Raw genomic sequence first — 22,120 nt, forward strand, 5'->3', positions numbered from 1 at the left:
TATATGATGAATTTATACATGCTAACAACCTAATTAACAAAGGGATGGACATTTTTGGAGACCTGGAAGTGAATCCTCAAAAGTCTAAAATCCTTCTCTTGCTAAGAACTAAAATTGTAGGTATTCCACGCTCAGATGCTTTTGAGAGGATATTTAACTTGAGGTCATCACATTGGATTGATACCAGGAATCAGCATATTGTGCGCTTGAGAAGAGCAGAGGTGCAAGTCAAAAGAGATATGTCTTACCACTGCAGGCCATGCAAAGAAACGTTACTGGAAAAGGAAGCAGAAAGAGTAAAGATACCCCCCTGTGTCACCGGGCAGAAAGAAACAGGACGTGGTCTTTTGCTGTTGTTACTAAATATAGGTAGTCTTTTAAATTAGCCGTGTTGTTTTTATGTTTTCTTTATAAAAGTCTTACACGTATTTGTGTTAAGAATACACAACATATAAAGCCTACAAAATTTAAAGAGCCAATAAAGACTTTTTTTTTTTTTTTGAGATGGAGTTTCACTCTTGTTGCCCAGGCTGGAGTGCAACAGCGCAAAACTTGGCTCACTACAACCTCCGCCTCCCGGGTTCAAGCAGTTCTCCTGCCTCAGCCTTCTGAGTAGCTGAGATTACAGGCGCACACCACTATGCCCAGCTAATTTTGTATTTTTAGTAGAGACGGGGTTTCTCCATGTTGGTCAGGCTGGTCTCGAACTCCTGACCTCAGGTGATCCGCCCACCTCGGCCTACCAAAGTGCTGGGAAGATTTTTTAAAAAAATAGTTAAACTCCTGTATCAGAGAACAGAACGAAACATTTAAAAGTATTGTTTATACTTTTCTCACACATTGCTTAATTTGTTCTACTATTAATTACTATCATTAACTAGTTCTATTGTTCTGTTTAAATAATAACATTTATGTTACAGAAAGGTAAATAGTACAGAATAATATATTTCACCACCACATCTTTTCTGAGTTAAAGCAGTAACACGTGTATAATTACTTATTTCATGTTTTTCTTAGTCCATTTGTGTTGCTATCGCAAAATATCACAGACTGGGTAATTTATGGACAATATAAATTTATTTCTCACTGTTTTGGAGGCTGCAAGGTCCAAGAGGGCTGCACCAGTGGGTTTGGCATCTGTGAGGGCTGCTTCCAAGGTGGCACTTCGTTGCTGTATCCTCTAGAGGGGAGGAAGACTGTTTCCTACATCGCAGAGGCAGAAAAATGATGGATGGGCAAAAAGGGATGCTCTCTCTCCCTCCAGTCCTTTTATCAGGTCAATAATCTCATTCATGAGGGCTCTGTCCCGTGACTTAGTTACCTCTGAAGGCCCCACTTCATAATACTATGACATTGGTGATTAAGTTTCAACACATGAATTCGGGGGGATATTCAGACCATAGCAATATTATGTTATTATGGGTTTTGTCATTATCACTGTGTCCCAGGTTGACTCTTTTAAAAGTTGATCATCCCGACCAGGCGCAGTGGCTCACGCCTGTAATCCCAGTACTTGGGAGGCCGAGGCAGGCGGTTCACGAGGTCAGGAATTCGAGACCAGCCTGGCCAACATGGTGAAATCCCGTCTCTACTAAAATACAAAAAAGTAGCCAGGTGTGGTGGCACGTGCCTGTAGTCCCAGCTACTCGGGAGGCTGAGACAGGAGAATGGCGTGAATCCAGGAGGCAGAGTTTGTGGTGAGCCAGAATTGCGCCACTGCACTCCAGCCTGGCGACAGAGCAAGACTCTGTCTCAAAAAAAAAAAAAAAAAAAAAAAACAGTTGATCATCCCACAAATAACAATAGTGTCACCAAGAAGCAGCAGTAAGTCCAGTTGAAACTGGCTTCCTGATCCACCTCTGTATTTCCTTTGAGGTGAGGATAGTGAAGAGTGTACCACGCTGCTCACACATTTACTTCCTCCTCCTGACACCACAGTGATTGCGTTTTCTCCCTGTTAAGAGAGCGCTCTGAATTTAGTGCCACAATTTAAATGCATTCTTGAATAATAATACCTGACAGAGACGGGAGTGAGACAAAGGGAGTATGAAATGAAAGAAGAAAAAAACTGGAAAATTTTTAAAAGAAATTGTTTCTGGCACGTAGTAAGAGGTATCTATCTCCTATCTCTCTCTCTCTCTGTCCGTGTTTCTGTCTCTCTCTCTGTCCATCCGTCTATTTACCTATTGAACAGAAGAAAAAAGAATGAATGAGTAAGTGACCGAAAGTATGCTAAGTGTTGCTAAGTTTTCCAGTCCAGCTAATTGTGGAGACTCTCTCAAAAGGATTTAGAGAATACAGATTTGAAATCTTTTGGGTGTTTATCACATTTCTTAGTTGACTTAAACTGATTCTACATGTGAGAATATCATGTTTTGTGCTTTTTGTTTTGTTTTTTTGCAGATAGGGTCTCGCCCTGTGGCCTAGGCTGGAGTGTAGTGGTGCAATCATAGCTCACTGCAGCCTCAACCTCCTGGGGTCAGGTGATCCTCCCACCTCAGCCTCACCAGTAGCCAGGACTACAGGCAATTTTGTGCTATTTTAGGCACCAGTTCCTTGCTGCATTCAGGATACCAGAGAAATGAATTTGGCTTTGTCAGAATGTTTCCAAACAATCCAGAGACAGGAAGCCCCACCCTTTGAAAACACACACTCTCGCAACCATATATTTAAGCTGAGCTGGGATTTTGTATGGTTTTAAATGTGCCCAGCTTTTATACAACTTTTGATTTTCATATAATGTGCACTCCGTTATGGAAATATTAATCGCATTTAAAATTACACACTTAAAATTAGAGCTTTTCATGGAAGCAAAGTATTAATATATCGTTTTATAACAAGCACTGTGAGACCTACGAAGAACCGCATCCCACACTGGCCTCCCAGGCAGGGATGAGGAAGGTCAGCTTTTCACCTCGATCACCCAAAGCTATAGCTATAAAGGATCTTGGAATTCATCCAGCCCACTTCTCCTGGCCCCCAACAAGCCCTTCTCATCACCCCGCCCCCATTCTGCAGATGAGGAAACTCCATGCCCAAAAGACCTTTTCCAGATTATTTCCATCAGGTTCTTCCTGATGCCTTCACCATGTGTGTCCACACTTTGTTAAGAGAACATTATTTTATTATTAGGCAGCATGATAATGAACCTATTGGCTTGTCCTCAGCCCTTTGTGTTGCCTTTTCAGAAAGACAAACAGGACAGAACAGGAGCAGGAGAACAGCAGTGCTCCCCAAAGCGCAGAAGCCCTGTGGGGCCCTGGTTTCCGCCGGGTTCTGCTGCACTTTAAGCTCAGCTGCAAGTTTTCATTTGTCCCCTTCAAGTTTAGTTTCACAAATAATGAAGCTGCCACCAATTTTTCTTAGCTTTTACTGTCCATTCCTTCCATTCACCACATTTAATTATCTTTTTGTGTCATTAACCTTATTGAATAATGTTAACTCCAAAGTCATGGTTCAAAAAAGTATTTGACACATTTACTGGATAGTAGTTTGCTACTGCAAAATAGTATAAAACATCCTCAAGCCGGGCGCGGTGGCTCACACCTGTAATCCCAGCACTTTGGGAGGCCGAGGTGGGTGGATCATGAGGTCAGGAGTTGAAGACCAGCCTTCAAGACCAGCCTGGCCACGATGGTGAAACCCTGTCTCTATCAAAAATACAAAAATTAGCTGGGTGTGGTGGCACCCGCCTGTCATCCCAGCTACTCTGGAGGCTGAGGCAGAGAATTGCTTGAACCTGGGAGGCAGAGCTTGCAGTGAGCCAAGATCGCAGCACTGCACTCCAGCCTGGCGACAGAGCGAGACTCCATCTGGAAAAAAAAAAAAAAAAAAAAAAAAAAATCCTCATTTACTCACAAGATTCTTAGACTTTAAAAAATACACTTACAAAAATTATATTGCATCTTTAAAAATATAAATGAGGAGGTTGGATAAATTAGCATGTAAATGTGGGTGGCATTTTGTGAATAGTCATTTTAATGTACTGAAAATAGCTATATTCATCAAAGATTAAAGTATCAATTAATTTAAAAATACTTTTCAAGTAGGCTGAGTGCAGTGGTTCACACCTGTAATCCTAGCACTTCTGGAAGGCCAGAGCAGGCAGATCACTTGAGGTCAGGAGTTCAAGATTAGCCTGCCCAACCTGACCAAATCCCATCTCTACTAAAAATACAAACATTAACCAGATGTGGTGGTGTGCACCTGTAATTCCAGCTACTCGGGAGGCTGAGACACAAGAATTGCTTGAAGCCGGGAGGCAGAGGTTGTAGTGAGCTGAGACTGCGTCACTGCACTCCAGCCTGGGTAACTGAGCAAGACTCTTGTCTCAAAACAAAAAATTTTCGAATTAAATAGCTACTATTATGGAGAAATATTTAACTATCTTGAATTTTTCTTTTACAAGTACAGTATTTTGCTAATGATACTAAGATTACACAACTCTAATACATATATTATTATAAATTATGTGATTCTGCTAAATTGATCAGATTTACTTGAGCTTTTTAAGGTGAAAATGTTTTGATATTTTCTTTTAGTAAAAAATACTTCTACTAGAAGATCCACGAGTACCTCCGTGGCTTCTCTATAGACCTTTTGTTTGTGGCACTCTAAATATTCCCTCATGAATCCTTATACCTGGATTCAACATTTGCAAGCAAAAACCTTTGGTAAGGAGGAAACATGATTTGTTCTCAGAGTACACAGCGTGGAATCTGCTTTGCTGGAAAGTGTGCCAGCCAAGTTGATGTGTGCTAGCGTGGCCCAGTGTGGCCTTCAGGGGAGGAAAGGCTAGGTGGCCTCTCACGGGGATGTGTGCTCTCTCCACACACTGGCCACTTGGGTTGCAGAATTGTATCAGGGGAGAAAGGCCAGGCCATCTGCCAGCAATCTCAATGCAGTAATCTCAATGACTGTTTCTGTAGTGTCTGGTCATAGTTGACCAGAGGCAGAGCCAGACCTTTTTAGTCTTCCAAGGAAAAAAAGTCCTACATAGCTTATCTTCCCACGTCTGCCTCTAACAGTGGAGTAACTACTTGGTTTTATAGCACTTCATATATACAAAAGGAAGTAGTCTACCTAAGCCTTCCATTGCCTTTAGACGGTTTCCATATATACCATTTTCTAGTGACATGGCATTCCCATTCAGACACCCTTATTGAGTACATGGCATGTCCCTCACAGTGCTAAGAAGCTAAGACAGTCTCTGCATATGTGTATAATACTTCTATAGGTTTATCCTTATGTATCAGTCAGTCGTTGCCATGTAACAAACTACCTCAGTATTTAGCATATTAAAAAACAATCATGATTCTGTGGATAGGCAAATCTGGCTCAGACAGCTAGACTTGCCTGGGCTCGCTGTGCAGATGCAGTCAGTTTGTGGCTTGGCTGGGGCTGCGTGGGCTAGAATTCCCTCACTCATATGTCTACAGGTTGGCAGACCCTCAGCCAGGGTCTCTCATTTCTTTTCCACATGACCTCTCCAGCAAGCTAGTCTGAGCTTCTCCTGTGGTAGGCTCAGGACTCTCAGCAGCCCCAGTGCCGTAGTGCTGTTCGAGCCTCTGCTTGTGTCATGTTTACCCTTTAACTAAAGCAGTTCTCACTGCTGACCAGATTCAAGGGATGGAAAAGACTCCATCTGTTGATGAGAAGAGCCCCAGTGGCATATCCAAACAGGGTCAGGAATAATGTATGGCAATTATTTACAATCTACCTACTTCAGCTGACAGAAATAGTTCAGTTTTTATGTTACTGTTGATTTGTGTGATTAAAAAACTGTCAAATGTACACCAACATTTAAACATACTCCAAAGAAAGATGAATAATACAATAACCCTCCATGTGCTCATCTCTTGATTCACCAATTTTCCATATTCTGCTACATTTGCCTCCTCTATTTTTTATTTTTCTCTTTGCTAAAGTATTTAAAAGCAAATCCTAAACATGTCATTTCAACTTTAAGTATTTCAACATGTATCTCCTAAAAAGGGGTCCCTTCCTTATGTAGCCATGATGCCATTGTCACATCTAGGTACCATCTAACACTCAGTCCATGATCAAATTTCTCCAATTGTCTTTAAAATGTCATTTTACAGTGAGGAGATTTGAAAAGAAATCCACATAAAATCCACAGCAGTCCCATTTTTCTTTCTTTTTTATTAACTTGTTTTTAAAATGGGGTCTTTTTTCCTAAATAGACCTTCCTACATCTGTCTGTTAAGCTTGCCTTTGGAGTCATTTAACTTGCACCTTCTTCCCTTGTATTTGTTTATGCACATTAGCCCTGCAGACTGAATTTCATTCAGGTTTCACTTTTTGGCAGGAATCCTTCATAGATAATACTTGTGTGCTTCCAATTGCCTCACATGGAAGGTATAAATGTTTGCTTGTCTTGTTTTTAAGATGTTTATAAGATTGATCATTTGATCCTTTAATGATCACTGCCTGAATCTATTATTTCATTAAGTGGTACAGGATGATGATTTTCTATAATTCCTTCCAGATTTATTAGGAAAAACTTTCCCTCAGCAATTAGAGTTATTTGGCTATCTGAAATAAAGTTCATACAAAATATATTCTCCCCTTTTAATTGAGAGCTTACAGAGTAAGGACTTGGTTTTATTCAATAGGTTATTGTTTGTTTGGGGGGCTCTCTTGCTTTCCTGCTCTTTTCTGTTAATTGTGAATTAATGGGTTTTAGATATTCAGGGTGTTTCAGTCAGGTGCATTCTTTTTCTTTTCTTTCTTTCTGTTTTATTTTTGAGGATCACATTGTATCATCTTTGGCCAATAGGAGCTACTTGTTGTCAGCTTCTGTATCCTTTTGACTCATTATTCTTTGAGAACTTCCTTGCTTTCTGGCCCCAAATGTCCCAAGGTTATCTGATTATCTTGTATATTTCTTGCTCCAGACCTGTAATCAGCTGTTCCTTGTTGGAGATTACAATACGGACATTAGGAGTGCTCCTTGCTATTGAGTTTCTGTTACTCCCAGTCCTTTTCAATGGCCAGAGCTAGGAATTATATTAAAAAAATATATTAATTCTGAATTTTTCAACTTAAACTAGAACTACAAAATTTTTACTTAACTTTTTTATTTTATACTTGTTTCTCTTTTCTCTTAAACAGAAAATCTTGGTTTCTAACAACATTAACATACATTAATATATATTAGTGTAATAATATGTAATAATATTAGCATTATTATATACTAGTATATAATAATGTTAATATTACTTTGAAATTCTTATATATTTATATGTAGCTTCAAAACTATTATATACATAGTATGGTAATGTTCATATAAATTGATGTGTGTTAATTGCTAATAGATGTAAAACATAATAATATATATTACATCATATATTAGACAATACATTATACATATTATACACTTATATAAATATTATTCTGACATGTATAATTACATATTAGATGACATGCTAATGAATATGTAACAGTTTTATATTAGTTAATGTACACATACACATATAGAGCAGTTTCAAAGTAATAATGTTATTACTAAAAGACTGCTGAATTAAATTTAAGATTTTTTTACAGTGCTACTTTCATTAGAATATGCTAGTGTCATTGGAAATAATTCTTTTATCTGTATAGTTAGGTCACTGATTTAATGTATATGAATTTTCTTGCTTCAATTTTTTTTCAGCTTTTAAGAGACTGCTTTTTTTTTTACTTCATTGTATTTTTTTTTTAATGTAAGATATGTTTGTTTCCAGAGCCAAAGTGGTTTATAATAAGGGAATATCTAGAAAAGTCTCGTATCATTGCTGCCCTGTCTCCCCTAAAATAACCATTATTACTTGTTCTTAGTTTTCCTTCCAGTGTTTCTTTTTGCAGATGTGTATTTATCCTTCTTTAAAATATTTTAAAAATAAATATACTTACCTGTTTTTAAAATGCAGTGTTTTACAAAGTTCTACTGATGTTTCTGTATTTTACATTTATTTGTTTTGAAAGACTTGTTATGAAGGTTTTATAACCCACACATTGAAAAAAAAATGCCAACAGTATACTTTGGGGGAGTCTTCTGCTGCTTTTAAGAAATCTTTTTTTTTTAAGGCAATGAATTTGGCACTACCTGCCATTTTGGGAGGACAGACTCTAATCTAAAGAAATGTAAATTTCTTCTAATCTCCCCTTAGGGTTTGAGGCTCAGAAATGTCTCACAGCAGTTCTTTCACAAAGGTGAGCATGAGGAAAAAAGTTTCCTGAACTGAATCAGAAATGTGACACTCCACGTGGACCCTCAGTGTGACTTTGTATTTATGCTCTGCCCCCTCCTCCAGGCACCCTGACACACCTAAGCTTATGAAACTCCAGAGGCTCAAAAGTAACATGTCCAAAATAGTTTTCACAAGATTTGTAAAGTAGGAGGAATTGGCAAAATTGGAAGCATATAGGAGAAATTAAAGAGTTAAAACAGGCAGAACTTGATGCAATTTAAGTATACTGTACCCATGTGAATCTTTTAGTTTTCAACAAATGTCTCATAGTTATGCAAGATATTAATATTAGGGGAAGTCAGGTAAAGGGTGTACAGGAACTCTGTGTACTATCTTTGCAACTTTTCTGTAAAGCTAAACTTATTCTGAAATAAACTGTACTTAACACACACACACATAGAACCAGCCAAGAGCCAAGACTTAGAATTGGGGCCCAGCATGGTGGCTCATGCCTGTAATCCCAGCACTTAGGGAGGCCAAGGCAGTGGATCCCTTGAGGTCAGGAGTTCAAGACCAGCCTGGCCAACATGGTGAAACCCCATCTCTACTAAAAATACAAAACAAAACAGAAACCTAGCCGGGCACTGTGGCAGGCTCCTGTAATCCCAGCTACTGGGGAGGCTGAGGCAGGAAAATCTCTTAGACCCATGAAGCGGAGGTTGCAGTGAGTAGAGATCAAGCCACTGCACTCCAGCCTGGGCAACAGAGCAAGACTCCAACTCAAAAAAAAAAAAAAAAAAAAAGAAGACTTAGAATTCATTCAGTTCAAAAGAATACATGTTAACAAATCAAAAGAAATAACCTGATAGAGCAAAATGGGTAAGTGATGTAATAGGCAAGTGATACACCATTGTTGTCTACCAGAAAGATGAAACTACAAAAGATTAATATTATCAAGTGTTCATATGCGGGGAGGGGAGGAAACAAGATAAGTTGATCTGGTTTTCTTAAAGGGCAATTTGGCAGTATCAGTGAAAATGTTTTTTTAAGTAAGCATATATTTTTGTTTGTTTGTTTGTTTTTTGAGACGGAGTATTGCTCTGTTGCCCAGGCTGGAGTGCAGTGTGGCATGATCTTGGCTCACTGCAACCTCTACCTCCCAGGTTCAAACGATCCTCCTGCCTTAGCCCCCCTAGTAGCTGGAATTAACAGGCACACGCCACTATGCCCGGCTAATTTTTGTATTTTCAGTAGAGACAGGGTTCCGCCATGTTGGCCAAGCTGGTCTCAAACTCCTGACCTTAGCTGATCCACCTGCCTTGGCCTCCCAAAGTGCTGGCATTACAGGCGTGAGCCACCACGCCCGGCATAAGCATATTCTTTAACCTAGAAAATTCCCTTTTGGATGTCTCTCCTAGAGAAATACTTATACATATGTACAAAAAGATATATATGTATTTTGTTGTTGTTGTTGTGACATTATCATAGAAATCATCTTAGTTTGATAAACTATAATGCACCCATATTATGGAATACTAAACAGCCATTTTAAAATGATGAAACAGATTTTCATTATTTAATATAATCTCCAAGGTGAAATATTACATTAAAAAGTTACAGAACGTAAATATTGTCTATCATTTAGAACACACAAAACCATATTCTTATATTCGTATATTCTCTCTCTCCTTCTCTGTCTCCACACACACATATCACATAAATCAATAAACAGAAAGTGATCTGGAAATACACTCTCTAGTTAGGCTTAGATCATAGTATTCCTGGGTAATTATAGGAATGGGAATGCAGTGGGTGTTGTTCTGTTGGACTTTAAAAAACATTTCAGTTGCATGAATCTTTCACAGAAGGACTATACGCCAGTATTACTTGTGAAATTAAAGTGGGGAGGGGGAAGAACGTCAAAAAACCTGGGCATGCGTTCACAACAGAAAGACCTAGTTGTGACCGACGACTCTCGAGAAGCTTGTCACAAACTGACAGAACAGTATGTGCAGGAAGAGGTGGACTCAGAGCTGCCTCTATAATCTAGGGGCCGTTTCTTTCAAAGGGAGGAAAAAAGTGTCTGTCATTAAAGGTACACATAAAGCTTTTTCTTTTCTTCCAGGGTTTCCATCCTGACTTGTCATTTTTTAAATGCACTATTTCACGTTCGGAGTAAAGAACAATTAAAAATGTGAATTATCAGCACGAATTTTACTGTTTATATTGTGCAACACCAGTTTTAAATGCAAATTTCAGAATATTTAACTCATATGAGGAGTCACTGAAATTACACAGTTTATATTTTGTGGCTTGTCCCTGGAGGATGCCTCAAGCTGGCTAGAAGAGACTGAACACAGCCAGACTCGGGAAGGTTGGAAGCAGGGGGAGGATCCCATCCCCAGGCAGGGAGACAGCCCAGGGAACCCTCTGGCCCTGAGGCCTCAGGGGATCGGGGGTGGGTAATGAGGCAAGGACAGACCCTCATAGGGCCCTGGGGTCCCACTAATGTGTGCTGGACCTGATAGCTTGCTGTGATGACATTCAAGCATACCTCCTGACCTAAATGCCCTGCTGGGGACAGGGTCTGGGGACTTTGAGCCACAAGACTATTGCTGCAACCCACAGCAGATGGTAACCACCAAGAATTCTTAAACCTCCATGACTGGATCTGGAACTCAGGCTGGACCAACGGTTCACCCCACCAAGACATGGTCTCCAACCAGGCAGCCACCACACAGAGTGATACTGCCTGTTTGGGGCTTTTGTGCACTCAAGACGCTGTGGGTATGCATACTCAAACCCCACTCCTTGCTTGGATCCCTTTCAGCAGTGGCAGTGGAGCAGAGTGGGAGAGGACCAGCAGGGGTATCAAGAGCTGTGGGAGCGGGCAGCTCAGATACCCTCCTAGGAGGCGACAGGACCCTGTGAGAGCAGAGGCCCCAGTCCCCCAGTGTGTGCCTCATTTTCCCATTGACCTTCACTTACAAAACACAAATCCAAAACGAAAAGTCCTTACAATTCAAGACAGCAACCACATTAAACCCAAACTGCAAGCCCTTCTGCCCTGGGGTCTTGCACACCTGCAGTAGTGCACGCCTTGGTAGGTAGCCTGGGGAGCCCTGTGTTTAAGATGGGGAACACTAGAGGAAGCTTGAATTCTCAGAGGTAGAATTCATTAGCTAATGACAGGATGAAGATGATAGAGAAAGAGGACACAGCTGAGAGGGTCAGCCCCCCAGACGGGATTCGTGACCCTTGGGGGGAAGATGGAGAGGAAAAGCAGATGCCCAGGGTAGGCTCGTCAGTGTTTTGGCAGGAAGGGAAGGGAGTTTCTATTCCTTAATGTCTGTTTTCTCTATGGATTATGAGATGAGATGTTTTGCCTGGGCTGGGGAGGGAGTCTTAAAGGAATCATAGGAAAGTGTAGCTCAGAGTGGAGGAGCTGTGAAGAACGGAGGAAAAACCTCTGAGAGATGAGCCAGAGGCCTATATGCCAGCCTGCCTGGATTCCAGTCATGGATTTACGGAACTTCCGACCTGCCTGGTTGTGCAATATTTAGGACCCTGAATAAAGAAAGCTCCACCTTGCCCCAAGCAGAGGTAAGGGTAGCCCCAAAGGAGGAATTCTTTTGAGGGATAACTTTCTGTATACTGAATTGAATTAAAAAAGACTTATTTTTTAGTGTTTATGTGTTCTTTAAAAAAAAAAAAATGAAATGGTGTTGGTAATAGCTTTCTTTTTGTATTTCTAAACTGTGGTAATATGTACATAATATAAAATTTGCCATTTTAATTATCTTTACATATACAGTTTATAATGTTTGTTTTAAAATGTTTTTACTATATAAGATTAAAAAGTTGGTACTCCTATAATGCATCTCTAAGATGCTTTTAAAATTTTTATTGGTCTATGAAATTTAGAAACATTATGAGCCTTAAAAGAATTTTTCCCCCATTTAACATTGTTACATGACTTTATTGGCAGAGGAAAATTCTGTAACAATTTGTAGAATCTTTAATGGTATGGCCTAGGAGTGAGATCAGGATTACTTTTGGTTGTTATAACATCTTGGTAAAGTGCTTCTCCTAATATGTTGTATATATTCTCTTCTGTGACATTATCGAGATTGTCTCATGCTCTACTACCGTAAATAAATACTTCCTCTTTGTATGTCAAACGTAAACTCACAGTTCATATAAAAATAACATAAATATGCTTTCATAAGGATCTTTTTTTGCAATTAAAACCATCAATATACATATACACAAATTAGGCGTGGATATAGTTGTTCATTTGGTCAAGGCTGTTTTATTAAGTAGTTGTATCTAAAATGTGTAAAGATTTTGCACACATAATGCTTTTTTCATTCTGAGCCGCAGACACCAAAAATCCCACAGGAAGTTGTCTTTTAAGTGTTGTGGTTTTTTAGTTTCCTGTTCAGTTGCAAAAATGATCAGAAATAAGATAAATCCGTACAATCGAAAGAGATTTGTGGTTAAACATTATTGTAACTCTAAATGAGAATCCTTAATTAACTTGTATTTCTTCCCATATTGATCTAGAGGAGCTATGATGACATGCATATGTAAGCATAAAAGTCAGAAAATACTTTTTTGGTGTTCCATGGGTAAACTCTTTAATTGTTAAAAGGGTGATTCTTTCAGATAATGCTTTATGCTTTCCACTTGTTACCAAAGCACCTACCCAAAAAATAAACTGTAGGAATAGAACTTTGTTGGCAACAATAGAATTGTTGGCAACAGTATTTTACCTTTATTTTACAGCTGATAAAAACCTTCTCTTGTTTATCTAGAGAAAAGAACAGACTTTATGGAGTTTAATTTAGATATTAAAAATACCATTGAAAAATTTTAAAGTGATACTATTAGTCACTGAAATACTAAATATAATTTTTAAAGAACAGGATTCTCATGATGAAATATTTTTTCTTGATTTCATTTTTTAAACCATGGCAAAGGTGAAACTGTTAAATATGTAACTATTTTTAATTAGTTGCAATCTAGCATTTAAATTACACATTGGACAACTTGTAAAAGTGACAAAGAAGGAAAAGTGAAAAAATGTCAGTGTATTTGTAGATACGTCTCTCGATTTAGGTGCTATTAAAGACACCACACCTAGTTCTAGGCAGGTTATGCAATTGCACATCGTAAATGGTAAAGATAATGTGAAGGTCTTTCATCACCACCTTTTAAAATTAAAAAATACCTCCCAAACCTTTTTAAATGGTGTTTGCACATGAGGAAATTTAATCACAATCTTTTTTTTTTATTTTTTCTTTTTTTAAATAGGGTCTCACTGTTTCCCAGGCTGGTCTCAAACTCCTGGCCTCAAATAATCCTCTGGTCTTGGCCTCACAAAGTGCTGGGATGATGATGATGATGATGATGATGATGATTTGAGGCAGAGTTTTGCTCTTGTTGCCCAGGCTGGAGTGCAATGGCTCGATCTCAGCTCACTGCAAACTCCACCTCTCGGGTTCAAGCGATACTCCTGCCTCAGCCTCCCAAATAGCTGGGATTACTGGCGTCCACCACCATGCCCGGCTACTTTTCTTTTATATTTTTAGTAAAGATGGGGTTTCACCATGTTGGCCAGGCTGGTTTCAAACTCCTGACCTCAAGTGATCTGCCTGCCTTGGCCTCTCAAGTGCTAGGATTACAGGCGTGAGCCACTGCGCCCGGCCTCAAGTGCTGGGATTATAAGCGTGGGCTACTACGCTTGGCCACAATTCTTTTTTTCTTTTTTTTTTTTTTTTTTTGAGACGGAGTCTTGCTCTTTCACCCGGGCTGGACTGCAGTGGCGCGATCTCGACTCACTGCAACCTCCGCCTCCCGGGTTCACGCCATTCTCCTGACTCAGCCTCCGGAGTAGCTGGGACTACAGGCACGCGCCACCACACCGGGCTAATTTTTGTATTTTTAGTAAAGACAGGGTTTGACTATATTGGCCAGGCTGGTCTCGAATTCCTGACCTCGTGATCCGCTCGCCTCGGCTTCCCAAAGTGCTGGGATTACAGGCGTGAGCCACCACGCCCGGCCCACAATTCTTAAAAGAATAAATACTTTGTCCAAAACCAAAACAATTACAACATGACTTTAAAACAAAAATGACTTCAACCATTTTTGTGAAGAACAAAATGGCTCTTTTCTAGTTCAGATGGCTTTGAATTGCAAGATGTGTGGCATTTTACTTCGAAGCCTTAATTGATATTTATGTGTCATCTACACGTATTTCTTTGTCAAATTTGTTCTTTTCATACAGTTGAATTCTAAAGAGAAAACCATTGTCTAAAACCTGATGTTTATGCTTTCTTCCATTTCTTCTGTGCCGGTTGTGGCACTATACCAGATACTTTAAATATGTTATCATTATGTTACTAAGACTTTCTGGCATTTTTGAAGACCTTTACATTTACAAGTGTAGATTAGTGAGGCTAGGAATGGTTTCTTACCATGTCCCTTGGTGTTTAGCAAAGCCGTCAACATTGTGGGAAGTTTGTGTAGTGGCTGATTACACTGAACCATGGACTGCACGTTTTACACCCTTTTCTGCCCAACTTTGAGTTGCAGGGACAGCGTTTGGAATGCAGGGCAGCTTGACCCGTTCAGTTAACAAGAATTTCAGCAATCTTGATGGCCAAAAATAAACTTTTGAGATTCCTGTCTAGATGGGCGGGAAAGAGACTTTGGATATATCTTGAGGTCTAATGTGGGGTGTGGGCCGAGATGGCACAGGTCTCTAGGGTGTGTCTCAGGCTGCTGCCTCCGGGTGCCCATGACCTCATCACCAGTTTCAGCCTTGGCAGTCGGCGCTGGTGAACGAAAGCAATGCTCTGACCCTGCTGGAGCTCCTCGGAGATGAAAGCCATGACGCGCCTTGCAGAAAATGCATTCCGCCTTCCGTGGAAACAACGCCCAGGCACGCGGTGACAGCCGTGACCATGCTGTTTGCCCAGTGAAGGAAACAACTGTCGGGTATCGGCTCTGCCGGCCTTTCCAGCCGCACTCATGCCTGGGGCTCATCCAGCGTGGCTTGTCGAGGAGCAACTGGACAAGTCTCTCAAGGAAAGCTTTGGTGCACAGGCGCTTTCTCCTTGGGGCGAATTCTGCCGCACCTTGGATAAAAACAAACAGGAAGACTCGCACGGCAGCGGAAACTGTCTTTCCAAGTTACTTGGGTTACCCGGCTTTTCCTTCCGCGCCTGGGGTCGGACCCCGGCCGCTCGCCCCGCCCCCTCCCCCGCCGCGGTCCCGCCCCCGCCCCGCCCCGCCTTGCCTCGCCTGGTCCAGCCCCGCCCCCGTCGGGCCGGGCATGCTCAGTGGGCCGGGCCGGCAGGTTTGCGTGGCCGCTGAGTTGCCGGCGCCGGCTGAGCCAGCGGACGCCGCGTTCTTGGCGGCCGCCGGTTCCCGGGAAGTTACGTGCGGAAGTCGGCTTCCGAGGAGACGCCGGGAGGCCACGGGTGCTGCCGAGGGGCGGGCGACCGGGCGGGGCCGACGTGGCCGGGCTGCGAAAGCTGCGGGAGGCCGAGCGGGTGGCCGCGCTCGGAGGGAGGTGCCGGTCGGGCGCGCCCCGTGGAGAAGACCCGGGCGGGGCGGGCGCTTCCCGGACTTTTGTCCGAGTTGAATTCCCTCCCCGTGGGCCGGGCCATTCCGGCCGCCCCCGCCCCTGCCCCGCTCGCTCTCGGGAGATGTTTATTTGGGCTGTGGCGTGAGGAGCGGGAGGGCCGGCGCCGCGGAGTTTCGGGTCCGAGGAGCCTCGCGCGGCGCTGGAGAGAGACAAGATGTCCGCCAGAGCTGCGGCCGCCAAGGTGAGCGCCTCCGCGGCCGCCAGGGCCGGACCAAGCCGAGCGCCGCCGCCCGCCCGCCGGCATCGGGCCGGCGTCCCGCCCTCCCTCGCCGGCGGCTACCTGGGCCCCGGGGCGGCGGGGTGGGCAGGGCTGGCGCGGGGCCGCGGGCCGCGGGGAGACCCTCGGGCGGGGGCGGCGCGGGCCGAGCTGGGGACGGCCGGGGAGGGGGCTGCGGGCGCCCGGCCGCCGTCCCGGGCAGGTGCATCGCTGCCGGCGCTTGTTCCTGGCTGCGGTTCGCCGAGGGCGGGGACGCGCAACAGGTCCCTCGCGGAGAAACTCGGCTCCGGTGAGGGTTCTGCGGCGGCCGTGAGCCGGCCCTCGGTGGGTCGGGGCTTGGGGTGCCACCTCCAGCTGACCGGGAGCTGCTGTCTTTGGAGGAGTGGTTGGTCCCCGGCGAAACCTTGTAGTTTCGATCTGATGTCACTCCCTGCGGTATGCACACGCCAGCGATAAGGCTTTGAGACTGCAAAACACTCCACTCAGCCTGTGAGGCGTAGTAGGTCGCGTTTCTTTCATGCCGTGTGACTTATTTAAGGTAACTTTGAAAATAACCTCTTTAACATTTAGTAATTTAACTTGAATTAAACTTTCAAAAGTAATACAAAGTATTCCTACGAATGGATAATAGGATGAGCTCTTAAAAATTAGTAAAGACCGGTGAGTTCAGCCAAAAAAAAGTAACATTCTTCCTATCACTTTTCCCATGTGCTCTGAAATATTATTCCATTTTCCCATTGCTTGGAAACTGACTTGTGTATTACATTAAAAAGCCAAAATTCCTGAAAAACAGAATCCTTCTCCCATTTTGTATATTAATTTTTTTATAAAGTAGTACTTGCTATTTCAAACAATTAAAGGAATACAGAAATGTGAGCAGTAAAAATCTGCCTTTTAAAGAAAATCAATTCATTACTTAAAATAGTGTCGAGATACTTGGGCAGATAGTGGTTTTATGTGTGCAGTTTTGTTTGAAATGCTTACTCGTAACATCTGCGAGCAGGAATAATACGCCTCTGAAACTGTTGAACTCTCACAGAAGCTTGTTTGCTGGCTGGGAGAAGCTAGAGGTTACACTTATTGATGAATAGATCGTTTTAAGGGATATACTATTCTTCGTTTAAGAAAAATTTAACTTGTACCTTTTTGACCTTATATAGATGAAGAACAAGCTAAAGGTAATACTTTATCCAGAGATTTAGGATAAAAGGCAACATTTTGCTTTGGTTTTAAAATAAGCTCCCATTATTTATCTTTTCTGGGGCTTCCTTTCCTAGGAGGAAAGGCTTTGTTTCCGTATTACACAGAATGTCACTTTGTTCCTGAAGTGTGATCTCTGCTACTTAATATGCAAGACAACACACTTTTAAGAGGTTATTTCAAGTATGGAGAGAAATACGTTTTCAGTGGATTGCCGCAGTAAGGTGATTTAGAAGGAGAAGGAGTACTTGTTTTCTTGAATTATAGTATTGAGATTTGTATGGCATATTGAAAATATTACATTGTAGGGATGTTTTTTGCGTTCTAAATATTTACGAGTAAAATGCAAGTTGAAAGCTTATTTTTTAGGATGCTGTATTATGGAGCCACCTCAGAATTTTATATAGAGCAAAACAGGCCATAAATAAATAGATGAAATGAAATAATATTTAGTGACCTGTTTCCCTAAGTCACATTTAATTTTTGAAGGTGGTTAAAATGCTTACTAAGAGCCAGGCTGGACTCAGTGCTTTACGTATGATGCTTTTGTTTTCTGCACCCCCGCTCAGTTAAAAAAAAAAAAAAAAGCAGCAGCAATATTAATTTGGGAGCTTGTTGTTTTTTGTTTTAGCGTAATAGTTTGGAAAACTCCTGTCTAATAAGCCCGTGCTTTTGATTCTTTTTTTTTTTTTTTCGTAATGGTTGAATAGTTTGTCATCCTATGAATATGCTGCTGTTTAGACTATCTTTGCTTTATTGATAATTTGTTTCCAGGATTTTGCTGTTGGTATAGTAGCCTTTTTATATCTGTGCACATATATTAGTGCATATCAGATTCTTAAAAATGGAATTACTGAGGCAAAGGCTATGTGCAGTTTAAATGCTGATATACACTACTAAATCTTTCTCTATAAAGACTACCTAGAAATAAATATAACAAATATTGGTGAGCTACTGGAATCTTAATGAAGGACATAAAGTGAAGTCTGAAAAAACGAGATGAAACAATATATTTTCCAGATGGAGACGGTCACTGTTGTAGAATTTACTAATTTTCCCCAAGTCAGTGTCTTCTAGTGTCGTATTGTAGAAAACTTGACATATTGATAAGAAAACCTACCTGATAAAATGATAGCCACAAAATTCTGGAAAAAGAAGGCCCTATCAGGAAACTTGTTAGAAATTCACATTTAAAGCAGCCCGTCAGTTCAGGAACCAGGGAGTCCGGAAACATCTGTGCATTTATGGACTTTTAGTAATTATGATCATTGGTATTAATGCATGTCAGGTATTGTTCTAAGTGCTTAATTTATTTAATTCCTACAGTAACCCTATGAAGTGAACTATTATCTCTACTTTTTGGTGAAGAAATTGAAACACAGAGATACAATAACTTTTAAGTTCACTTAGCCAGCAAGGTGGCTAAATATGTGGTAAAAGTATGTGGTAAAAACAACATTGTAGTCTATTGGAGAAAGAGTGGCTTGTTCAATACGTGGTGCTAGGACTACTGGTTATCCATGTTTTAAAAATGTTTTCTGCCTCATAGGCTAAAAAAAACAGAGGAAATCTAAATGACAAAGAGCAATACAAATTATAGTAGAAGAAAATGTAGAATACTACTTAATATACATATATGTATGTATGTACCTAGATTGAAAAGAAGATACTAAAGAAGTAGTAAAGATGGGCAGATCACTTGAGTTTGAGACCAGCCTTGCCAACATGGTGAAATCCTGTCTCTAAGAAAAATGCAAAAATTAGCTGGAGGTGGTGGCGTGTGCCTATAATCCCAGCTACTTGGGAAGCTAAGGCAGGAGAATTGCTTGAACCTGGGAGGCGGAGGTTGCAGTGCGTTGGGATCGGGCCACTGCACTGCAGCCTGGGCAGCAAAGTGAGACTCGGTCTCAAAAACAAAAGGTAATCAAGGAAAAAACGTGGCTGGGTGCGGTGGCTCATGCCTGTAATCCCAGCACTTTGGGGGGCCAAGGGGGTCGAATCACGAGGTCAGGAGTTCAAAACCAGCCTGACCAACATGGTGAAACCCCGTTTCTACACACACACACACACACACACACACACACACACAAATAGCCGGACCTGTACCCCGTTTCTACACACACACACACACACACACACACACACACAAATAGCCGGACCTGTAATCCCAGCTACTGGGAAGGCTGAGGCAGGAGAAACGCTTGAACCCGGGAAGCAGAGGTTGCAGTGAGCCAAGATTGCACCACTGCTCTCCAGCCTGGGCCACAGAGCGAGACTCAGTCTCTAAATAGATAAAGGAGAAAAAGTTTTCTGTATGTGTGATATACATCTGCATTTGCAATCAGAATTTTGTTTACTGGTGTACTTAATATAAGATTATTAGAAAGTTGAAAAACAAGAATTAAAATGGTTCTCTGCGTCACCAAAGAATTGTTTAAATGTGTAAGAAAATGCTATGAATCATTATAAGAAACAGTTTCATTGGTTGAATCACAGAAAGTAGCTGAAGGAAGTTTCAGTGACTTCTGTGTTTTCAAGCTGTTTCCCTTTGGAGGAAGCAGTAAAATTTAATGTAAGATTGTGCTATTGTATATGCTTATTAGATTTTGCTGCATACTAAAATGTTTTTGTTAAGTATCAGGAATAGTAGTATTCCCTGCTGTGGCTATCTGAAATTACAACGTAGGTTAGTACGAAAATGGTTTATGTCACTTTTTACTGTTACACTGATTTACATGATTCCCAGGAATTGATTTATTGTATCAAGTGGAGCACAGTGGGCTTTTTTTTTTTTTTTTATAATTTTACTTTTAAGTTCTGGGATACATGTGCAGAATGTGCAGGTTTGTTACGTAGGTATACGTGTGTCATGGTGGTTTGCATCACCTGTCAGCCCATCATTTAGGTTTTAAGCCCCACATGCATTAGGTATTTGTCCTAAATGCTCTCCCTCCCCTTGTCCCCCCACCCCCCAGCAGCAGGCCCCAGGCCCTGGTGTGTGATGTTCCCTTCCCTGTGTCCATGTGTTTTTATTGTTCCTCCCACTTATGAGTGAGAACATGTGGTGGTTGGTTTTCTGTTCTGGTGTTAGTTTGCTGAGGATGATGGTTTCCAGCTTTATCTGTGTCCCTGCAAAGGACGTGAACTCATTCTTTTTTATGGCTGCATAGTATTCCATGGTTTATATATACCACATTTTCTTTATCCAGTCTATCATTGATGGGCATTTGGGTTGGTTCCATATCTTTGCTATTGTAAATAGTGCTGCAGTAAACATGTGTGCATGTGTCTTTATAGTAGACTGATTTATATTCCTTTGGGTATATACCCAGTAATAGGATTGCTGGGTCAAATGGTATTTCTGGTTCTAGGTCCTTGAGGAATTGCCATACTGTCTTCCACAGTGGTTGAACTAATTTACATTCCCACCAACAGTGTAAAAGCGTTCCTATTTCTCCACAGCCTCGGCAGCATCTGTTGTTTCCTGACTTTTTAATAATCACCATTCTGACGGGCGTGAGATGGTATCTCATTGTGGTTTTGATTTGCATTTCTCTTATGATCAGTGATGATGAGCATTTTTTCCTATGTTTTTTGGCCGCATAAATACCTCCTTTTTTTTTTTGGCAGCATAAATGTCTTCTTTTGAGAAGTGTCTCTTCATATTCTTTGCCCACTTTTTGATGGGGTTTTTTTTTTTCTCGTAAATTTGTTTCAGTTCCATGTGGATTCTGGATATTAGACCTTTGTCAGATGAGTAGACTGCAAAAGTTTTTCTCCCATTCTGTAGGTTCCCTGTTCACTCTGATGATAGTTTCTTTTGCTGTGCAGAAGCTCTTTAGTTTAATTAGATCCCATTTGTCAATTTTGGCTTTCGTTGCAATTGCTTTTGGTGTTTTCGTCATGAAGGTCTGCCCAGGCCTGTGTCCTGAATAGTATTGCTAGGTTTTCTTTTAGGGTTTTTATGGTTTTGGGTTTTACGTTGAAGTCTTTAATCCATCTTGAGTTATTTTGTGTATACACTGAGCTCTTCTTGATATCGCAACATTTTTGAAACCTTAAGAACTGCAGAAAATGGCCAAGCTAATGAACAAAAATTAATGACACAAATCAGTCATTACATATAGGAATTGTTTTTTGAGTGAGTGATGCAATGTAGTTTTAATTATGATAGTTACTGATCAGTGCATACTTGCTTCACACTGTTGTAAAAGTAAAAAACGAATTGTAGTTTATGAGAAGTCACTGAAGTTCGACTGCAGCTTTTAATGATCCTCACTGTAGCAATACTTTTTGTATGTGTTTGGCATTTTAGACCGTCATGGTTAAAGGTTTAATTTATATAGTTGGCTGATAATCCTAACTGCATTTTACCACTCTTAAGTTTGTTTCAGGACAGCTTCATAAGACAGTTATGTTTCAAATTACAGTGTTTTTTCCCCCTCAGGTTATATATTGGCACAAATTACATTATATTATTAGGAAAGACACCAATTTGCCAGGCTTAAGCATGTAATCCCTGCACTTTGGGAGGCTGAGGTGGGCGTATCACCTGAGGGCAGGAGTTCAAGACCAGCGTAACTAACATGGCCAAAACCCCATCTCTACTAAAAATACAAAAATTAGCCGGGTGTGGTAGCACATGCCTGTAATCCCAGCTACTTGGGAGGCTGAGGCAGGAGAATCATTTGAACCCAGGAAGCAGAGTTTGCAGTGAGCCGAGGTTGCGGTAAGTCAAGATCACACCACTGCGCTCCAGCCTGGGCGACAGAGTGAGACTCCATCTCAAAAAAAAAAAAAAAAAAAAGGAAAGACACCAATAAATAATGAGGTAGAAACCAATCTGTGGCTTTGAGG

The 22,120-nt window shown here is 41.3% G+C and overlaps 1 protein-coding gene across 9 annotated transcripts in view; it reads left to right on the forward strand.

The window, feature by feature from the left end:
* Positions 1-22,120, forward strand: part of TJP1 (tight junction protein 1) — a 274,243-nt gene that overhangs the window by 129,706 nt on the left and 122,417 nt on the right. For 2 of the 9 annotated variants that reach the window (XM_050800095.1, XM_050800098.1), the window contains exon 1: positions 15,093-16,027. The exons of the other annotated variants lie outside the window; for them this stretch is intronic. In XM_050800095.1, the coding sequence (XP_050656052.1) occupies positions 16,001-16,027 (27 nt within the window). In that variant the 5' untranslated portion in view covers positions 15,093-16,000. Of the gene's footprint in view, positions 1-15,092; positions 16,028-22,120 lie in introns of those variants that run through there. 9 annotated transcript variants of the gene reach the window in all.

Source organism: Macaca thibetana, chromosome 7 (assembly GCF_024542745.1).
Source record: "Macaca thibetana thibetana isolate TM-01 chromosome 7, ASM2454274v1, whole genome shotgun sequence".
In the NCBI taxonomy this organism is placed as follows: domain Eukaryota; kingdom Metazoa; phylum Chordata; class Mammalia; order Primates; family Cercopithecidae; genus Macaca; species Macaca thibetana.